Genomic DNA, 21,602 nt, shown 5'->3' with positions numbered 1-21,602 from the left:
TAAAGAGAAGATTACATGGGAGAAAGGATTTAGCTACCTCCAGTCACTTGCTAATGGATCCAGGGCAGTTTGTACAGACTGGCTCCCAGGCTAAGCTAGGAATGCACCAGCGAGGGCCTGAAATACAAGGTGGTTTCTGAGGTTTCTTGGCAGCTGAAGAGGGCACTCCTTGGGTTGGTGGGAACAGTAGGACCAGCTCATCTCCCTCTATTCCAGTGGCTCCTAAACTTTTTTGAATCGCAGCATCTTAAAATAATTTTTGTTCATGGCACACAAAAATAATTTTGGGTGTGCAAATTGATTTTATTGGTTTACAGATTAACAAGACAAAAAAATAAAACACAGGCAAAAATGCTTTTCCCAATATGCAAAACTAATTCTGAGCATGTTTAGGCATAGAGTCAATTGTATAATCATTCAAAATGAATCAGGTGCAACAAGGAAAGCAGCGATACAAAAGAACAGAAGAAGAAGACGGGGTGGGGGAGAAGAGAACAGCTTTGGCTGTTGAGAGAGTCAAATAGAAGAGCAAACTTCAATTAAACAATTATACAAACTAATCAAATAGAGAAAATAAATAGATCTGAATCAAAACCAGGGGATCATGGATCCAGGGAGTCCTACATGGCATGGGAAGGTCTAAAGGGGAGAGGTGTAATAATATCCTTAAAAGTTTTCAAGTCCTTGAAGTCCGTCCAGTGGAACCATGTATCTCCAAAGACTGCATAGTTACCGTCCATGGAAGACAGAATATTTACCATCCCCATATAGAGATTGGTTCTATTAATCCAATGTAACTGTTGGAGAAGAGGAGTAGCGCCACCTATAAGCGTTATTTACAGGGCATAGTAAAAATCTTTTTATATTTTGAGGTGGGAGCAGGGGACAGGGGTGAAACAGCCAAAATAATGGATCATAAGGAGCTGTTTCTACCAAGATAGTTGCAGAGTTTAAAAACTTCCAACCACCAAAACATACTGAGGTGGGAGCATTGCCACCAAATGTGAAGTGGGTTACCAGGGGCTTTTAAGCAACACCAGCAAACATTGGGTACTTCAATCCGAATCTTGCAGAGAGCATTCGGGCATCTATACCAGCGGGTAATTGACTTGTTTTGGGTCTCTTGAACACCAACACTAGGAGAGCATGCATGTGCCAAACAAAATATTTTAACCCAGTTGTTTTCCCTCACCGCTTTGCCCAACTCCGAGACTTGCCTCTTCCAGGACGAGATTGTATATCAAATAAATAACATAAGGAGGTGAGGAACCAACACAAAGGAGTTCAAAAGGTGCCTGAATCGTGTGGAGGGTGCCGGGGCAATCCAGAGAATGAAGGACGCAATGAACTTGCAAATATCATCAAAATTCCCACTGAGGTAAATTGTAGTTGTTCCTAGTTGTTCTGTATGCAGCATAGAGCGCAGTTCTGCCCCCGGTCACCAGCTGTCCGACTCAAACGCTGCCCCTGTCTAATGAACAGAGCATGAGCATGTAACATGTGCAGAGAGAATCTAATTCTCTCTGCACATTACATCTGCCCCACCTGCAGTGCACATGGTTTTGTCCATTTGAGAAGGAATTTGCCAGAAGGAGTGAACCAGAATAAACCCCATGATATTAAAATCTCCAAGGTACACCATCAGACCCCCACAGGGAAAATAACATTGGCCCCCACAGGAAAAACAAACAAACTCATTGGCCCCATATGGAAAAACAATCACAGGTAACAAAAATAAAATACAATGGCCCTCACATGAACACAAGAGTGAATAACAGTTGAACTGGCAGTGGTTGTGGTTGTAAACTGGTGTGGACATCTCTAGATCTGGGGGAACACTTGAGAACAACTCAAGGCACACTGGTTTGACACGGCACAGTGGTTGAAAAATGCTGTAATAGACCAATGAAGTCTGGGTCTCCAAGGCAGGGAGATGAGAATGTCACGATTAACCGCATGAAATTTTTGATTAACTGATTAATCGCATTGTTAGGCACATAAGTGCAGCTTACCTACAGTCTCATTGTCGGGGGTTCCATGGGGTTTGGTATAACACACCGACAGTTGGGATTCCAACAGTCATTAGCGTGACATCGGAATCCCGACTGCACAGCGGGGGAGGGGGGGGAGCGCAATGAAGCCTCTTACGGGCTTGCTGCGCTCGCCACGCTGTAGGCATGGTAGCGAGCTGTGCTCGCCACCTATTTTATTCTCCCTCTATGGGGGTTGTGGACCCCCACGAGGGTGCAGTCGGGATTCCGACGTCGGAGTAATGACTGTCGGAATCCCAACTGTCGGTGAGACGTCCAGCACCCGTTCCATGCTCGTTGCCAGGTAGGATTATATGATGGTTGTAGTTGCCAAGGGGGAATTGCATGCTTGTTGCCATAGGGGTTCCATGCTCATTGCCAGGGGGATTACATGCTTGTTGCCATAGGGGGTTAAATGCTTGTTGCCCAGCGTGAGTTAAATCATTTATTTGTGGGAGGGATTGGTGTCGTTGAAGCGCAGAGTCTATGGCAGCATTAGAAACCCTGCGCCCCTCCAAACATAGAGTACTTCTAGCGTGTCTTCTTTGTGGTGGAAGACATTTTTGGAGGGGCACAGGGTCTCTGTAATGCTGTCATCAGACCCTGTGTGGTGCCTCTCTTTCCTGTTGCCTTGCCCTTGTGTTAATGTAGTTAAATTAATCGCTGTTACGTGCCCAGCACTAATATATATAGATAGATATATAGCTATATAAATATATCCAGTGCTCGAAGTGGGCCGGTATACAACGGTATGACATACCTGCACTTCGAGCACTGAACTCTTTTTTTTCCCTCCCCTCTCTGCAGCAGAGATGGAGATTACGCGGCCATTCACTGCAGCACACAGGAGACTGTGTAGCTGCTGTCACCCAGCGATAGGGAAAGGTGGGGAGATGACAGGCTGGGCCGAGGGTTAGTGTGCATTGCGCTCCCCACTGTCATTTATTTATTCAAGCTCCGTCGCGGCCGCCTTCCTGCCTGCCCACCCACCCACCGAGAGAATGGCAGAGTGGTGACAGCCAGGTGACAGCTAGCAGAGAGCGGCGAACTGCCTGTCTTCAGAGCAGAGAGTGCAGAGTGGTGAACTGCCCATGCCCGGGTTGCAGCTATTTGAACTCTCGCGCTGGGTTGCGAGACCACTGATTGGCTGACATTGTTCCTGCGCTAGAATTCAAATAGCCGCAACCCGCTCTGAAGACTGCCGGGCACGAGCAGTTCACCGTTCTGCCATTCTCTCGGTGGGTGGGTGGGCGGTCGCGATGGAGCTTGAATAAATAAATAAATGATAGGGGGGGGGGCACAATGCTTCCTGACCCCCGGCCCAGCCTGTCATCTCCCCACCTTTCGGTATTGCCGGGTGCCAGTCTCCTGTGTGCTGAATCTCCTCCATCTCTGCTGCAGGGAGGGGAGAAAAAAAATAATCAGGGGATCCCAGCCACGCTACTCAAGGCACATTATGCAACCTGACCCCCGGGCCCAGCCTGTAATCTCCCCACCTATCGCCGGGTGCCAGCAGCTACAGTCTGCCAGGTGGACAGGCGGCCATGGCACTACCATTGTGGCGGCTGTCACTGTGAGAATAAACCCCCTTGGCAACGAGCATGTAATACCTCATAGTAACAAGCATGAAACCCTCTTGGCAACCAGCATGCAATCCCCCATGGTAACAAGAATGGAACCCTCTTGGCATTGGGCATGAAGCCCCTGGCATCAAGCAATGAGCATGTGGGTAAGTGGCACTTACGTGGCATATTATGTAATGAGCATTCCGTTGTGTGGTATAAAGTGTAATGGGAATTGTGGTGTGTTGCATCATGTGTAATGGGCATTACAGTGTGTGGTATAATATGTAATGGGCATTCTGGTGTATTGCGTCATGTGTAGTAAGCCTTCCGTTGTGTAGTATAATGTGTAATGGGCAGTACAGTGTGTTGCGTCATGTGTAATGTGCAATGGGCATTACCGTGTGTGGCATCATGAGCATCGGGTATTATGGTATGTGGCATTCATGGCCACACCCCTATTGTGATGAAGCCACTAGCTTTGTGAGACCATGCCCCCTTTTTCGTGACCACGCCTTAGCCATAGCTGCCTACCCTCCTGCATTTTGCAGGAGACTCCCTGAAATAGCAGCAATCTCCCTCTCTCCCTCATTAGTCTACCAATCTCTCTCATTTCACCTAGCCCACATTACACGGTTACATTTTTGTGGAAAAAAAAGAAATGAGAGATAGATACATTTACATTGAATCATCTGCACGATTTCTCAGCACTTTAGCAAGTATAGTAGCTCTTACTAACTGCTCTGGGGCTCATCTACATTTGGATATAAGTCATTTGAAAAGATTCCTCTCAGATGTAGCAGTACACATCCACGCTTCTAGGTGCCAGGTTCACAATCTTATTTCACAATCTCTCCAAATATGGAACTAGACACGCCCTTTGGGTGGGGCATGACATGCCCCTTCAATGGGGCGATGTGCAAAATTCTGCAGTACTTGTGTATTATCAGGGCGCCCATTACGTAGTTTACGTAGTGGTGCATTCAGAATACCAATACAGCACTATGCTGGCTACGTAAACTACGTAAGTGACTCTGGAGCCCTAAAAATACACAATGCTTAATATCCCCACTATCCACGTCATACCCCCAGTAACCACATCGGCGTGGAGATGATCTTATAAAGCGCGGCGAGCGCAGCGAGCCACCGAGCCCAAAGTATCCGCGTCTCCTCGCCGGCAGTCACATTCAGTCCCCCTGCTCCGGCACTCGCCACGGACGCTGTAAGCAATTAGCATAGTGCCGCTGGGGGAGCAGGGAAACCATGTGATGAGCCGCCAGTGGCACTGCGCTGAAGGAGGGGGACTGAATGCTGCCGCCAGGGAGTGACCGTCGCTGCCGCCAGGGAGTCATCTGGGATCGCCGCCCGGAGGAGGGTAAGTATAAATCACACCATACCTCCCAACTGTCACGATTACAGCGGGACAGTCCCCCTGTCCCACCCGCGGCAGGCATTGTCCCGCTGCGGGGGGTGGCAGTTGGGAGACCCTCCCAATCTAATAGAATAGACGCTGTGCACATGCGCACAGCGTCTATTCTCGTATGAAAATGAGGTTGCGGCTAATTAGCATAAACCGCGCCCTCATTTACATACACCCGCCCCCTTTCCGGACGGAAGCCGCACAAGTGTCCCTATTTCATCAGCACAGAAGTTGGTAGGTATGACCACACCATTCTGCTCCCAGTGCTGCCTCCTGTATTATCACGGCGCCGGCTACGCTGACAACGTAGATCAGGGTTGCCGACCCTCCCGGAATTTGCGGGAGTCTCCCGAAAATCGGGTCCTTCCTCCCGGCCCCCGGAAGGGTGGGCAACCCTCCCGGAATCAGGGGGACCCCCACTGAGCCCCCCCGATCGCGGCATTTATATGCCGCAATCCGCGGGTCTCAGGGGAGGGGGCGGAGCTAAAACGGCACAATCGTGACGTTTTAGCCCCGCCCCCTCCATGGATATCAGTTATTTCTGCTATTTGCTGTAATGGGGGCGTGGCTTAATGACGGCACAATTAAGCCCCGCCCCCAAAACTCGTAATGCAAGATTCCTCTCCGGGCTTCTCCCGGAGAGGATTTTTTTAAAGTCGGCAACCCTGACGTAGATTGAAAACATAGCGTAGCTGGGCACCCGATAATACACAAGTACCAATTCTGCTACCAACTATAATGTCCCTGAAACTAGTTTTCAAAAGTAGGCAAGTATGTTTTCCATACCCCCACTTCAAAATTTCCACTTCGACCACTGAATATAGCTATACATAGAGAATATATAATATATTATTGTAAGCTTGCGAGCAGGGCCCTCCTACATTTTGACTGTCTGTAAATACCCTGTTTTGTTTCACTGTCTGCTATTGTAAAGCGCAACGGAATATGCTGCGCTATATAAGAAACTGTTAATAAATAAATAAATAAATATTACATATAGAGAGAAATAGATAAATATACATATATAGATCTATATAGATATCTAGATATACTGAGGAACACTACTAAGTATCTGCGTTCTAGAACCAAAGCTGTCACTCCCCATATCCTAAAATTATTGTTTCCAAGTTTTTTTTACAGTTCTGGCCCACGTGGTGTAGCGGACGGGAAGTCACGTGGTCTCCAGAACGCGGAGGGGGATTTCCTGGCCCCGCCTACCGTTCTGTCAATGATGTCACCACACTCCTCCAACCTATCAGCGAGCTGCCCACGGAGCCGGGGAATTCCAGGGCTGATGCTGCAGAGTCTGTCTGTCAATCCAGCAACTTTGCTCAGCGGAGTTTAGTGATCCGTGCACTGAGGCGCCAGCCGCCCTCTGGGTGTGTGTACAGTTATACCCGTGTATGCTGCCTTGTCCTGTGAGCTTACACCTGGGATCTGTGCAGACGGCAGGATGAGGGAGCCAGGCAGGGCAGGTAGGTAGTGTGTACTGTAGCATGCATTCAGTCTATATACACAGCACTGTCTGTCAAAAACACTCACACACTCTCACACACTCTCACACACTCTCACACACTCTCACACACTCTCACACACTCACACACACACACACTCACACACACACACACACACATTCACACACGTTCACACACATTCACTAGCTCTTTATACAACAGCTAGGACATGCTGGGAGTTGTAGTTCCACAAGAACTGTAGAGCCACAAGTTCCCAAGTCAGGATCTATAACTTTATATGAACTTACTAATGCTATTAATATTGAATTATAGCCCATATGCATGTTATTGGCAGCACAGTCTGATTTATTCCTGTTTCACTTCCCATTATTGTCTCTCCTGCTATGAGGACAGCCATGTTAGTGTGTACGGTTATTATGGTAATACATGGCCCTCTTAATATACCGAGGCGTATGAGGAAGTACAGTACGCATGCACTTCCCACTTTAAATCCTAATGCAAAACATCTGTTCCTTCTTACCATGCTTAAAGAAGGCAGTGCTGACATGAGCGGCCCCTCATGTGTAAAGTGATTTTTCTCAGTAATGTTCAATAACAAAAAGATCCAGTTTTATTATTCCTTTATTCTTGTGATTGATAACACCCGACACTTGCCAGAAAATCAGGCGCTGTTCTAGGCCTTAGACTTCGGCCATATGTTGGTGGGTCAGGCCCTCTCCTGTGGTATACACATTACCATCCAGCTGTTTGCTACATGCAGCACTGTAAGCATTATCAGGATCGGTAATTGGGGGCTATATGGAAACTGAGACGTGATTATATTGTAACCTGCTCATATTGAAAACTACACACAAAATTGGTAATGGGCATTTAATTGTCAAAACAGTGGGAACGAAACACCGAACATCCTTATCTGTCATACAGCCCATTCTGAAAGAAATATATTACTTTATCTTCTAGTGCTCTTGATGTTGTTAACGATGCGCGCCCCCACACATCGTTATCAACCCCCTCCCTCTTCCAGCATGTCCAGACAAGGTAGGTCCTTGTTACTCCCCCCACCCTCGCTCACCTTGCAGCCAGCATCTGCTGCAAGTGTGTATGCATGCCGTCGCTGCCGATATTGTCATCGGCGGTGTCGCCTTGTGTGTATGGGGCTTAACTCTCTGTACATCTGCCCCATCTGCAGCACAGAATGGTTTTACCAAAGTGCAAAGTTGTTTCTTTGTTTTTATTTTGCTCTGCTACAGTGAGTAATCAGATCTGTACTGTATGTAGACAGGATAGCCCCTGTCGCTAACAGCTTAGACAAGAAACTGCACAGAAGCATGTACAGTATTTATACTGTATCCATGCAGTATCACTCAGCCGTCATTGTACAAAGCTAGATATAGATGTCAAATCTACAGTATGTATATATATGGTTTTAATGTATTTCTTTGTGTTTCTCGCAGGGTCTCATAGTCTTCCTCAACAGCATGCTCCAACATTTGGTGAGTACCTACAGTACATGGTATTGGACACACTATTGTGGTACAGACTGTCTCAGATCTATTCATTGTAACTTGGATTCAGTTGCATGTAGGTGTGCAAAATGCCAATGCAAACACATATTAAACGTATTATAAGCTGACTGTCTGAAATCCGATACCCAAAATAGTCCAATATACAATATTTTTGGAGCCTGGACCTGAGATAGTGACACCTTTGCTTTCTGAAGGTTGCATGTACACAAACTTTGTTTCTTGCACAAAATTATAAAAAGAAAAAAAAAAGTATAAAATGACCTTCAGTCTGATTATGAAACATAAATGCATTTCGTGCATGTTGAGTTTTTGCTGAGCGATGCTAGATTGCTCAGATTGCTTGGCAAGATCGCTCCGCACACAGCACTGCACAGTAATATGCCAGTGATGTGTGCTGAGGGATCTGTCAGGGCGAGTGTTCTCCGGTGACAACACTGGCCCTGACCGGCGATCTTACAAGATTTATCGAGCACGCTGGATCTTAATCTCCAGGGCCCTGCGTCGCTATAGCTATGGACCGAACACACGGAGCAATGTGGGGCATTTTCTAAGCGATCTAGTCAAATTAATTCAGATCGCTGTCCTGAAATCGACCCGTGTGTAGGCCCCATTAGACATATACCCCATCTCCAAGATATCTCATGATTAGGGTGGCCAATCGCGGGATCGGCGGGATCCCTGGATTTGGCCCCTAAAATGCCGGGATTTCAATCCCGGGATTGGAGTTTCCAATCCCGGGATTTCGGGATTAGACTGCGCATGCGCAGTCTAATGCCGGGCAGCGTCTGAGCTAGTGCTCAGACGCTGCCCGGCTTCTCCCGTCCCGGGCAGCGCGGCTCTGCGCAGCGTGACGGCGTCAGAGGTCACGCTGCGCAGGCCACACAAACAACCGCCTCATCCATGCGCGCCGCGCTGACCTCCGGCCGCCTCGACGATACCGCCCACCCACCCAGGCTGCCTGCACTCGCCACTTACCGGACCCCAAAGCATCGCCCGATGAACCAGCCAGCCACCCACCTAGGCTGCATCTTCCTTCATGCCCAGCTCCATCGCCCACCGGCCCAGCCGCACCACAATTGTAAGTAAATATGCGGGCGGCCGGGGCGGGATTTTGTATAGGAATCCAATCCCGGGATCCCGGGATTGGGCATTTTTCAATCCCGAATCCCGGGATTGAAAAAATGCCCCGGGATTGGCTTCCCTACTCATGATGGTATTCCGAAATACTGATATATCCGAAATCTAAATACATCCAGTCCCAAGCATTTCTGATATGGGAGACTCTACTTGTAATATCTCAAGTCATAAAGTTCCTTAAAGTTCCTTGTCATACCAGTGAAAGTAATACACAGATGATATATGCTAATGTTTATATCTAGAACCACAACGTTTGCTCTCTGTGGTTAGCCATGGTGATGCGTCTCAAAGTTAACAGTGCTGTGAGTAATGAAAGTTATGTTATCGCTAATGTGTGTAGCAAATATAACTGATATCGGCAGTGTGCAGTGAGCAACTTGTGAACTGTTTTCACTATGGAAATTGACACAAGTGCAGTTCTTACTCTGTTGACAAATGGTCAACAGGTTCCCCCAGCTTGTTCCTATGTTTTTGGATTTATTTTTTATAGTTTCTAAATATGTTTTTTTAAAACCCTACTTTTATGTTAGTACAGATAAATGTCTCAGTGATTAATTGTATTTATTTAGCTTCCTACTGGGACTAAATGTTCAGTCCTTTTAAAGGTTAAAGGGCTGCCCTCTGTGGCCCTTGAAGTGTATCCAGTTACCTATTACTGCTGTAGAACATATCAACGTATCTTTGGCAATTTTATTTCATTTTAGCAAATGCTGACTAGAGTTGAAAATGATATATATATTTATTTAAAGGCGGTTACGTAATGACCTCTGAAAGAACGGCTGTGCTAACGCTGAGCTCCCTCTCCCACATTAGCAGATAGTTTATTTCATCCTGTTACATCTGATGTGCAGTGCTGCAAGCTGTGCTGGAATACTGGAGGGGAACTCCTGTCACTTACCATGGGGGTTATTTTGGTTCACTCTTTCTGACAAATTCCTTCTTAGATGGACAAAACCATGTGCGCTGCAGGTGGGGCAGATGTTACTTGTGCAGGGAGAGTTAGACTTGGGTGGGGTTTTACTTCAAAGTGAGATCTATATTGCAGTGTAAAAATAAAGCAGCCAGTATTTTCCCTGCACAGAAACAAGATGCCTCTTCTCCAATGTAAAGATACCTAATCTGGCCAGCCTTTCCTCATAACCCAATGACTCTAAACCCTTTGCCGGGATGTATTAATATACATCGCTGCCGCGATATGCGGCTAGCATCGGGGTGCGGTGACAGAGGCCCCCGCGATACCTGTAATGTGGTTTGCGGGGTCTCCGTCACATCCCGGCGGCTGTCAGTGTCCTTCTGCGTCTCCTCCTATCCCCTGCAGCCGGATGTCCTCCCGGCTGTGACACCTGCTGGGGGAGAAGGAGATCGATGGAGGACGGGAGGGGGGGGGTCGCGCGGACGGCGGGCAGCGAGCAGCGATAGAAGCCCATAGGCTTCTATAGGGCTGGCGATACCCTGCCCGGCGGAGACTGGGCGGACGGGTAATGGTACATAGGAAAATGCGGTAAAACCCCCGTTTTACCGCATTTTCCCTTTAGTACATCCCGTCATTAATAATATTTTGTTGCTCTTCTCTGAACACCTTCAAGTTACAAGATGTATTTTTTATGCAGTGTTACCCAAAACTGAACCCTGTATTCAAGATGAGGCCGTACCAATGATTTATACAGTGGCAAGATTACACTGTCTTCCCTTGCCTCTACACCCCTATTTATGCATGCTAATACCTTATTGGCCTTTGCTGCTGCTCCTTGACATTGAGCACTGTAGCTAAGTCTGCTGGCAATGAGCACCCCAGTCCTTCTCCTTTGACGATTCCCCTACATTTACCACATTTAATTTATAGATTGCACGCTTGTTTCTGTTCTTAAAATGCAAACCCTTATATTTATCAATGTTCCATTTAGCTGCCCAATCCATCAGTTTATATATGTCACTTCTGTAGATAGACTACAACCTGATCTGATTTTATTACCTCACACAGATAAGTGTCATCTGTAAAAATGGACACTTTTCTCACTAGATCACTGCCTAGGTCATTTATAAATGTATTAAAAAGTAGTGGCTCGAGCACAGAACCTTGAAGTATACCACTTACAAAAAAAATGCCCAATTTGAAAAAGTTCCATGAACTCTCTGTTCCCTATTCTCCAGCTAATTTTTGACCAAAGTCAAATATTTTTTTTTCCTAGACCTAGCTCAAGTATTTTGTAGATCAACCTTTGCAAAATCAACATTTACTGCATTGCCATGGTTTAAGTTCCCACTCACTTCCTTATAGAAGATAATTAAGTTAGTTTGACGTTCCCTATCCCTCACAAATCCTTGCTGGTTCCCACTAATAACTTTATTGCACACCAAGTACTCCTGAATGCTGTCCCTTAGTATACCCTCATGTAACTTCCCCAGAATTGATGTCAGGCTTACAGATCTATAATTTCCTGGATGTGTTTTACATCCCTTTTTAAATAACGGCACTATATTTGCTATTCACCAGTCCCTTGGTACTGTGACTGATGAAATTGAATCTGCAAAGATTAAATGTAATGGCCTAGCTATTTCTGAGCTCCGATCCATTAGAGCCCTTGGGTGTAAGCCAACTGGCCCTGGAGATTTATTTATCTTAATTTTACCCAGTGGCTTCAGGACTTCGTCCTCAGTCACACAAGTATTAATTAACTAGGGGAGGTCGTCATGGTGGCTCATAATGATGTTTTAATACAGGTACTGGTTTTAGAATTTGCTTTATTTGATTTTTTTTTTGTATTAAGTATGTATTTACAAATGCTGTAATACTAAAGCCCAATACACATGGGGCGCATTGAGCTTTGTGCTGAGCGACACTGAATCGCTCAGATCACTCAGCAGACATCTCTGCACCAGCGCTGTCTGCTGAACGATCTGTCACTGCCCATGTTCTCAATAGAGAGAACATGGGCAATGACTATATAATTCAAGCATGCTTGAAGTATCTAGCCCGGTGATAGCGATTCCGGGAGCTGCGCAACGCTATTGCTATGGGGCATACACACACAGTGATTTGTGCTGTGTGTGTGTGTGTGTGTGTGTGTGTGTGGGGCTTAAATCGCCCCATGTGTATGCCCCATAAGATATAAGGGTACTTATGTAGTATCTGGGCTGCCGATTTTTTGATTGTATGCCTTAAGTTAAGGCATACAATCAGATGCGATGCGATGCGATATCGCATCGCATGCGACCATCGTATGCGACCATCGTATGCGATGACCCGATTTTTCCATAGGAATCAATGTTAAAATGGACTGAGTCCATTTTAACATGGAATTCAATGGGAAAAAGGGGTCCTTTTCATACCCCTACTATCCAAGTGGGCATGGAGTTGGATAAAAACCTGTGGCGAGCGTAGCGAGCCACCGAGCCCGAAGCGTGGCGAGCGAAGCGAGCCCCGCGAGGGGACGGTATTCTGTGTCCCCTCGCGGGGCTCGCTACGCTCGCCACGCTTCGGGCTCGGTGGCTCGCTACGTTCGCCACAGGTTTATATCCAACTCCATGCCCACTTGGATAGTAGGGGTATGAAAAGGACCCCTTTTTCCCATTGAATTCTATGTTAAAATGGACTCAGTCCATTTTAACATTGATTCCTATGGAAAAAATCGGGTCATCGCATCGCATCCGATGGTCGCATGCGATGCGATGCGATGTACCCGATTTAGAAATCGGCAGCCCAGATACTACATAAGTACCGATATAAGAAAGTAGGTCCCCAGCGCAGTGGTTATGTATTGAATATAAATATTGCACAATAATAAAGGGATTGGAACACAAACTACAGAACTAAACAACCGTGTGTCCGATAAATACAGTTGAGGCAGAGGGAGCAGAGGATGGGTCAGGGGAAGTAAAAAAAAAAAAAAAGAGGTTATGTTGCCCATAGCAACTGATCAGATTCTGTCTATAATTTTCTAGGATGCAATAAAGAAATGATAGACAGGATCTGATTGGTTGCTATGGGCAACGCATCTCTTTGAATGGCTGACTGCTTTTGGAAGACTATTATATTGTCCCTCTATACCCATTTGGATCGATGAATAAGTTGGTAAAAAAAAAACAGGAAAAATGTTAACCTTTTCTTTGTCGACCGTTGACATGTAGATCTTTTTTTTTTTTTTAAACTCTTTATTTACGTAGAAAGAGAGAGCAGTACAGATGATTATAATAACATCAATAAACAGACATTTTACAACTCTCTATTTTTAGAAACATTATGTAAAAACAGAACAGAAAATATAGCAAATATAAAAAAAGGAAAAAAAAAAGAGAAAAGGAAGATGAAGAATGGGGAAAAGCTGAGTTAGAGGATTATAGTAAAATAAGAGGGTGGGGGGGTCACACATAAACGACCTATAAGACACATGGAGGAAATTTGGCTAATGAATGTAGTAGTGGGGTTACTGCTGAGGTAAGTGTCATAGGCATGCTGTAAGGGAGGTCAGGAGGGGGATAGGGAAGAGAATAGGACCCGAGTATAAATTGTTCATGTATTGGGGACTGTTATAGGGCAGGTGGTGAGTTTTGAGTGGTGTGGGAAGGATGGGCTGAGATCCAAGGGTCCCAGACCGAGTTAAATTTGTGCGGGCAGTCGTGGAGATGGTATGTAATTTTTTCCATACCGGCGATAAACCACACATAGTTAGTCAAGGCTGATAGAGAGGGAGGGGAAAGTGATTTCCAGTTTCTGGCTATCAGAGATTTTGCCGCTGCTAGTATGTGGGAGAATAATTTGTTGAGTGATGGCTCTAAGTTTTGGAAAGGGCAAGCTTATAGAAATACCCAGGGATCTAAGGTAAGCGGAATGCCAGAGAGGGATTTTAGTAGGTTGAGAACTTGGGACCAAAAAGGAGTTATAATGGGGCAAGTCCACCAGATATGAAGGAGGGTGCCTCTTTGACCGCATCCACGCCAGCAAACAGGGGAAGTTGAAGGGTAGATCCGAGATAGTCTATCAGGTGTAAAGTACCACCTGTAGTATAGCTTATAGGAGGTTTCTTTTATGCGGGTAGAGATTGAACTTTTAGCTACACCCTCCCTCACTTCATTCCAAGTTGTGGGCTCCGGTGGTGGGCCCAGATCTCTCTCCCACTCCAGCTCGTGACGAGTCTGCAAAGGAGCTGTGGATTCCACCAGTATAGTATATATGAGGGAGATTGTTCCCTTGCTTTGAGGGTTAGATAGGCATAATTGTTCAAAGGAGGTGGGAGCCATCAGAGTTCTGGAGTGGGGGAGCGACCCTAAAAAGTGGCGGATCTGAAAATACTCGAAAAAAGGGGGGGTCAGGAGGGGATATTTGGCTTTGATGTCGTCCAAGGATGCCCATGTCCCCCTTATATTTAAATCCGAAGCCAGTTTAATGCCTGCGTTAGACCATTGTTTAAATTGGGTAGGGGAGATGCCGGGTGGGAAGGCAGGGTTGTCCCAGATAGGAGTGAGAGGGGAGGGAGAGGAAGTCAGTTTGAATTTGCGGGAGGAGTTGTCCCAGAGTGAGAGGGAGAATTTAAGGGAAGGAAGGAGGCGTGTTTGGAAACGTCTTGAGGTTTTATCTAGGCCCCAGAGGGAAGTTAGAGAGCGCACTCCCAAAATATTGGTCTCTAGGTCTACCCAGGCCAATGATCCCAATGGAGAGTAGGAAGCGGCTATTTGGCTCAATTGACTGGCTAAGTAGTATAGTTTCACATCGGGAAAGCCGCGGCCGCCCAGGGACCTAGGGAGTTTAAGGGTATTTAGAGCTAACCTAGGGGGTTTATTGTTCCAAACAAATTTAGAAAGGGAGGATTGGATGTCTCTGAATAGAGTATCTGGGACTTTAATTGGAAGTGTTTGGAAGAGATAAAGAAGTTGGGGTAGTATATTCATTTTAATGGCTATTATCTTGCCAAGCCAGGAGATGATATAGGGCTTCCAGCGGGATAAGTCCTGCTTAAGTTTATTGAGTAGGCGAGGGTAGTTTTCCATGTAAAGTTGTTCATAACGGGAGGTAATAAATATTCCTAAATATTTGATTTTATTTGCTTGCCATTTAAAATGATATGAAGAGGATAGGTTGTTTCGTATGTCATGGGGAATATAAAGAGGGAGAGCTTCTGATTTTGTGAAGTTAATTTTATACCCTGATAGATGTCCATATTCATTGATAATGTCATAGAGTGCAGGAAGGGAGGAATGAGGGTGGGTTAGAGTTAGTAGGACATCGTCCGCGAACAAAGAGATTTTATAAGTTTGAGGGCCCACTTCTAACCCGCGTATCTTCTCCGATAGTCTGACCATAGCAGCTAGAGGTTCTATAACCATCGCAAATACCAAGGGCGATAGGGGACAACCCTGTCTCGTGCCATTGGAGAGTGGAAAAGGGTCAGAGAGCGTGCCATTAGTCATGACTCTTGCAGAAGGGGAAGAGTATAAAGCCGAAATAGCTGAGAGAAATTCGGCTTTTATACCATACATTTGAAGGGTTTGGAGTAGAAAGGGCCATGAAATGCGGTCAAATGCTTTTTCAGCGTCGAGCGCTAAGATAATAGATGGGGATTGTCTACGGTTAAGAATTTGGATCAAGTCAATAGTTCTTCTGGTGTTGTCCCTGGCCTGACGACCCGGTATAAAGCCCACTTGGTCATAATGGATCAGGCCAGGGAGAACATCATTTAGACGTGTAGCCAGAATTTTTGCATAGATCTTTATATCTACATTTAGTAGCGAAATTGGGCGGTAACTGGCACATTCTTGTGGATTTTTGCCCTCCTTATGGATGATTATTATTTTCGCTTCAAGCATAGATTTGGAGAAGTGGGAACCGTGCAGTACCGAATTAAAAAGTGATTTGAGATGTGGGGTTAAGATATGGGCAAATTTTTTATAATAGGAGGCTGAAAAGCCGTCAGGCCCCGGGGTTTTTGAGGACTTTTGTGACTTTAATACAGTGGAGATTTCTTCGTCGGTAATGTCGCGGTTCAATTGCATAGATGCCTGATCAGTTAAGCGAGGGAGTTGGGCACGACGTAGAAACTCATTTATGGTATCCACGGAGGGCTTGGGAGCTGAGGAGTCTTTGTTTAAATTATATAAATTAGAATAGAAGGATTGGAATTCTTGGTTAATAGAAGTGGGTGAGTGGGAGATGTCACCTGAACTGGTTTTAATTGCTGAGATGTTGTTACGTGAGTTTCTGGCTCTAAGTCTAGAAGCTAGAAGTCTGTCGGCTTTATCCCCTTTTTCGTAAAAGGTTTGGTTTAATTTTTGGAGGGCTTTGGCAGTACGTTCTGATAGGAATAGTGAGAGGTCAGACATGTAGATCTTTTGACCGTGTTGACCTAAGCGTCATCCAATAGTGGTAGACCTATTGACTGTTGTTAATAGTGGTTGACCTATCAGCCGGAAACAGGTTGGGTGCATGGAAAGGAATGGGATTGGATGGGAAAGCAGTGTTTTAAAATAATTATTTATGCAACAAGTAAAATTGACTACTGGGCAGGTCAGTGCTGATTGGAGATGCTGAGTAGAGGGTATCCCCAGCAAAGAGAGCTAAGAAGGTCAACTTGCTATGGCTGCCCCTAATCCCAGCCATCACAAATGAACAGCGGCTGTCACACTGATTGGTAAAGTTTGAAATAAGTGGCGATCTCTTGGAGGGATGTTCATTTCGCCTGATGTTGTTCTACCTGACTGAGAAATACATTGGCTTTACCATCGGAACAGCTGAGAGGACCCAAGGATAATTTTCCTTCCAAAGAAATCCATATATATATATATATATATATATATATATATATATATATATATATATATATATATATATATATATATATATATATATATATGTAAGAAAACTTCTAATATATGTCTTGATATAATTGATCTTATACCCAAGATTGGGCGATAGTTTATGAGGATTTAGCACAGGCCTGGCCAACCTGTGGCTCTCCAGATGTCAAACTACAAATCCCATCATACCTTGCCACAGTTTTGCTATAAGGGAGTGTTAAAACTGTGGCAAGGCATGCTGGGATTTGTAGTTTCACAACATCTGGAGAGCCACAGCTTGCCCTGTCCTGATTTAGCAGTAATTATGGAGGATGTACGAGGGCATCATGTCCTGGAACCCTTTGATATCTGAGGATTAACGTATTCTAGCTGCCAGGGGTGCGATACCCAATGCAAGGAGAATGGGTGAAAGTGTGCACCCCTGTCTTGTTCAATGAGATATAGGAAATTGTATTTAACATGATTGCCTTTTTTTTTTCTTGATTATCTTCTACCTTTCCTAACATTTATGTTTCATAATATGAAGACATTTACTGATATGCATTTAGCACGGAATATAGAGCGGAAATATTGAAGTTGTGCATCTGTTCTCAAACAAAGGCCCCAGTAACATTTCTGTTGTGCACTGCAAAGGGGATTACTCAGGCACACAATTTGTGTACCACGTTTTGATCTGACTTAGCTTTTTCAAGATCTAGTACCTAGAACTGAGGAAGCGGAATAGGTGCGATCATGCCCCCTTACAGCTTATATTTATTGTGGGTCCTTTCACTCCTAAAATGTTTTAAACCAGTTATGATTTAATGTTGCTTGAGTTAGGAATTTACTATATCAAGCTGAGTTTTAATCTTTGTGGTAGCTGCAGAAGCTTGCCTGAGAAGACCACATGAAGCAGTGCTTCCCAACCTGGGGTACTGGTACCCCTGGGGGTAATCTGCAGAACGGTTGGGGGTTCCCAAAAATAACTATTGATAATGGCGGAAGAAGTCTCCCATTGCCATTGACATGTTGTCACGTTCGGTTCCGTCTGCAGCGTCATCAGCGTCTCCTTGTGCTTTTGCCCGACCAGCAATACACTAGGAGCTATTTCAGACATCAGTGATTATATGCTCCACACTGACACGGCTGAATCCGCTGCAGTAATCCTACAGGCATTAGCGGGAACCTCCACTACTCCTTAATATAAGGACAAGCATAAGGATACCCATACCATGCACTTCCACTCCTTTTATAAGTACTGTGGATATTTCAAATTGAGAAGTGGGGTAATCATACATGAAAAGCCTAATCAAGGGGTACAGGAGAGAGAAAAGATTGGGAACCTCCGACATAGAGCCACACTCTCAGCATACAGAACAAGGAAACCAGTCAGCCAGAGATCTGTATGCAGTTCAGGCCAGGTGTTTGCAATGAATATTATGTGCATATAAGGCAGGGTGATTGTTGGCTTTGCTGCATATGTTGCATGGTAACCCCTTCATTATATCCATCAGAGATAAGCAAGGCTTATTTGTACTGCCCCTGACTCATTACTGTATGCTTCCTAGTGTTCAATGGTAAATTGTACACCGCCAACTTGCTGATTACAGTATATCCTCCACAGAGAAAAAATGATTTCCTTTGATTCCGAGCAGATGATAGTAAGACTGTATACAACTGGATGAAACGTGCCACCTTGTGTCATCAGTAGATGCACTTTTTTTCTAATCTATTTTTAATTCCCTCTCGATTTTCGCACAACTGCGAGGAAAGCTGGATAGCCCCCACAATACGATATAGACCTAAAGTTACAAAATGCATATATAACAATATTGCATTATAACAATAAAATAATGGCAAATCACATTTTGGGGTAGATGTATGAAGCAGTGATAAGGGAAGAGAAGTGACCTATGGCAACCAATTGTCTGCTCTGTATGATTTTATATTATGCAAATTATAGGTGTTAAGTCAGTGCTGATTGGTTGCCATGGGCCACTTCTCCTCTGGCTCACTTCTCCTCCCTTATCACTGCTTCATACATCTACCCCTTTGAGTTTTATTAAGTGCTAAACAAAAACCGCATCAAATAACAACAAAAGGAAAAGGGAGGGGTGGAGGCGAGGGGCACGTACAGAGGGATATAGGCAGTCACCATAAAAAGACAGATCAGTAATTCTAAAGAAGGTGGTCAGACCCTTAGGGGGTGTGGTATGTACTTTTACCACAATCCCACTACCTAAACATGGTCAGGCATCATTTTGTGGAAGTGGGAATACAGGGACCCCAGATCTTTCTCATGAAGGAGGGCAGTGACATTTTCCACAGAGGCGGTTATACTGTACATACCTTATTATTAATTAAGCCCCGCATGGGAGGATTAACAATGAGTTTCCAATTAGCCGCGTTAAGTATTTGGCCAATGGCTTGAATACTCCTCTTACTGATTTACTAGGTAGAATATGTAAAGGTAGGGGAGTAGGTAACCACCGCGCTAAACTGAGAAAACACCATGCCATTTTATAAATATATAGATCTCTCTAAGGTTGATACATGCATACATGCATATAAGAATGATCTTTAAATGCACTATGAGGTTCCCTTTGTTCGTTCAACTTTTTGGAGATAATGGGTGAGATTTAATAGGATGAGATATTCAGAAAGTGAGAGATTTGGGAAGAAATCTCCAGTTTTTTTTAAAGCGGCAATCATTTACACTTCAAAATCAAACTGGTTTTGCAGTGTAAATTATTGCCGCTTTAAAAAAAATGGAGATTTCTTACCAAATCTCTCACTTTTTGAATCTCTCATCCTATTAAATCTCACCCATTGTGACTAGAGACTTGGATTCAAAAAGACACTGGCTTGATCTGGTGAGCTTAGTTGCGTAGACAGACTGGCTGTAAAATTCATTGAAACCTGTGAGACTGGTTACTGTCCATTGACACCAAAAAAATGTAAACTTAACCTTTTTATGTGTCTACCTTTTCCCTGTCAGCAGTTTGCTTGTGTCAACCTTTTGTCAATGTCTACCTTTTCCATGTTGACCTTGTAAGTGTCTGTTGATCTTGACATTGTCGACCTTTTGATCCAAACCAAATTATTCTTGTGTCCATTTTGGTGTACATACTTAGATTTTGGATGCATTCATTGAATAGATTAACTTTCTTTGGCCCTTATTCTGGTTTACTCGCAAAGGCAAATTCCTTCTCAAATGGACAAAACCATGTGCACTGCAGGTGGGGCAGATGTAACTTGTGCTGAGAGAGTTAGATTTGGGTGGGGTTTTATTTCAAAGTGAGATCTATATTGCAGTGTAGAAATAAAGCAGTCAGTATTTTCCCTGCACAGAAACTAAATAACTCACCCAAATCTAATTATCTCTGCACGTTACATCTGCCCCCCTGCAGTGCACATGGTTTTGTCCATTTGAGAAGGAATTTGCCTTTGTGAGTGAACCAGAATAATGTCCCTTGCCTAATTTTACGTTCTGCTCACTCCTCTTTCTCCTTTCATTCTGACAGAAGAAGTTATTGATTACATCATCACCGACTCCTGCGACCTACAGACCAATGAGCCCCAATGGAGGCCTGACCCTCCCTTAATCAGCACAGTCACTGTTGCCCCATGGACAACCCCAGTGGAACCTCCTAACCCTAGTTCAGTGTCCTATTTGAGCACTCCAGAACCAGAACTGGTCATCTTAGAACAACCGAAACAGCGGGGGATGCGATTTCGGTACCAGTGTGAGGGCAGGTCTGCTGGCAGTATCCTTGGAGAGAACAGTACTGACCATAGCAAGACTCTTCCTGCTATTCAGGTGAGGTCATTCATTACTATAACATTTTTAACACTAATAGTCCGTGGTTGTCCCGGAGTAGGGGCTACAAAAAAAGGGGATGCACACCAACTGAAGTAAGGCACTTTGGAATGGCAGTTGGTGTGGCTCTCCTATTTGCATTATGAACTGTGCTGCAGCCCCCCCTGGATCCAACACTGCTAATAGTGACTGTGGCTTGGTGGTATAACGAGCATACCTGGAAATGCATCTATTGCTTCAATTCTAAAGGTGCTTACACACAGAACGATTTGAAGGACAATGTGGGCATTCCCAATCGTTCAAATCTTTACGTGCATTGTTACAGCTGCATAGACAATGGTCAATGATCTTCCATGCATGCAGGAAGATCATAGACCAATCTTTTGTGAAGTGTAAAGGCCCCCATACACTAGGGCGACTTGTCCTTAGGACAAGTCGCCCCCGACTTCCCCCTGAGCTTCCCCGGCTGCTCCCCGGGGGAGCTTGATTAGATTGGCACTTGATGTGCCATTTTTTACATGTGATAAATCGTCTTGATTTATCACATGTTAAAAACCCGGGGAGAAGGGGGGGGGGGGCTACAGAGGTGGGAGCAGGGGGGCTGGGGACGCTGCGGGGGACACGTCTGTGTCCCCCGCTGCTGGGGACGCTGCGGGGGACAGCGTCTGTGCTGCGAGGCGGTAGAGGGAGCAGGGGGGGCTGGGGACGCTGCGGGGGACACGTCTGTGTCCCCCGCTGCTGGGGACGCTGCGGGGGACAGCGTCTGTGCGGCAAAGCGGTAGAGGGAGCAGGGGGGGCTGGGGACGCTGCGGGGGACACAGGCGGCATAGAGCCGGGCAGGGGGAGCCGGCCGGGAGCTGTCAGT

The 21,602-nt window shown here is 45.3% G+C and overlaps 1 protein-coding gene across 1 annotated transcript in view; it reads left to right on the top strand.

Moving 5' to 3' along the window:
- The first annotated feature begins 6,249 nt into the window (after positions 1-6,249).
- The window catches only part of RELB (RELB proto-oncogene, NF-kB subunit), a 35,310-nt gene continuing 19,957 nt past the window's right edge, over positions 6,250-21,602 (top strand). The window contains exons 1-3 of the mRNA XM_083159635.1: positions 6,250-6,487; positions 7,942-7,980; positions 20,442-20,737. Coding sequence (XP_083015761.1) covers positions 6,466-6,487; positions 7,942-7,980; positions 20,442-20,737 — 357 coding nt within the window. The 5' untranslated portion in view covers positions 6,250-6,465. The remainder of the gene's footprint in view (positions 6,488-7,941; positions 7,981-20,441; positions 20,738-21,602) is intronic.

The sequence above is a fragment of the Crinia signifera genome, chromosome 9 (genome assembly GCF_055691185.1).
Source record: "Crinia signifera chromosome 9, ASM5569118v1, whole genome shotgun sequence".
Classification (NCBI taxonomy): Eukaryota; Metazoa; Chordata; class Amphibia; order Anura; family Myobatrachidae; genus Crinia; species Crinia signifera.
The sequence above is the reverse complement of the archived record's forward strand: the minus strand, read 5'-3'. Positions and strand labels throughout refer to the sequence as shown.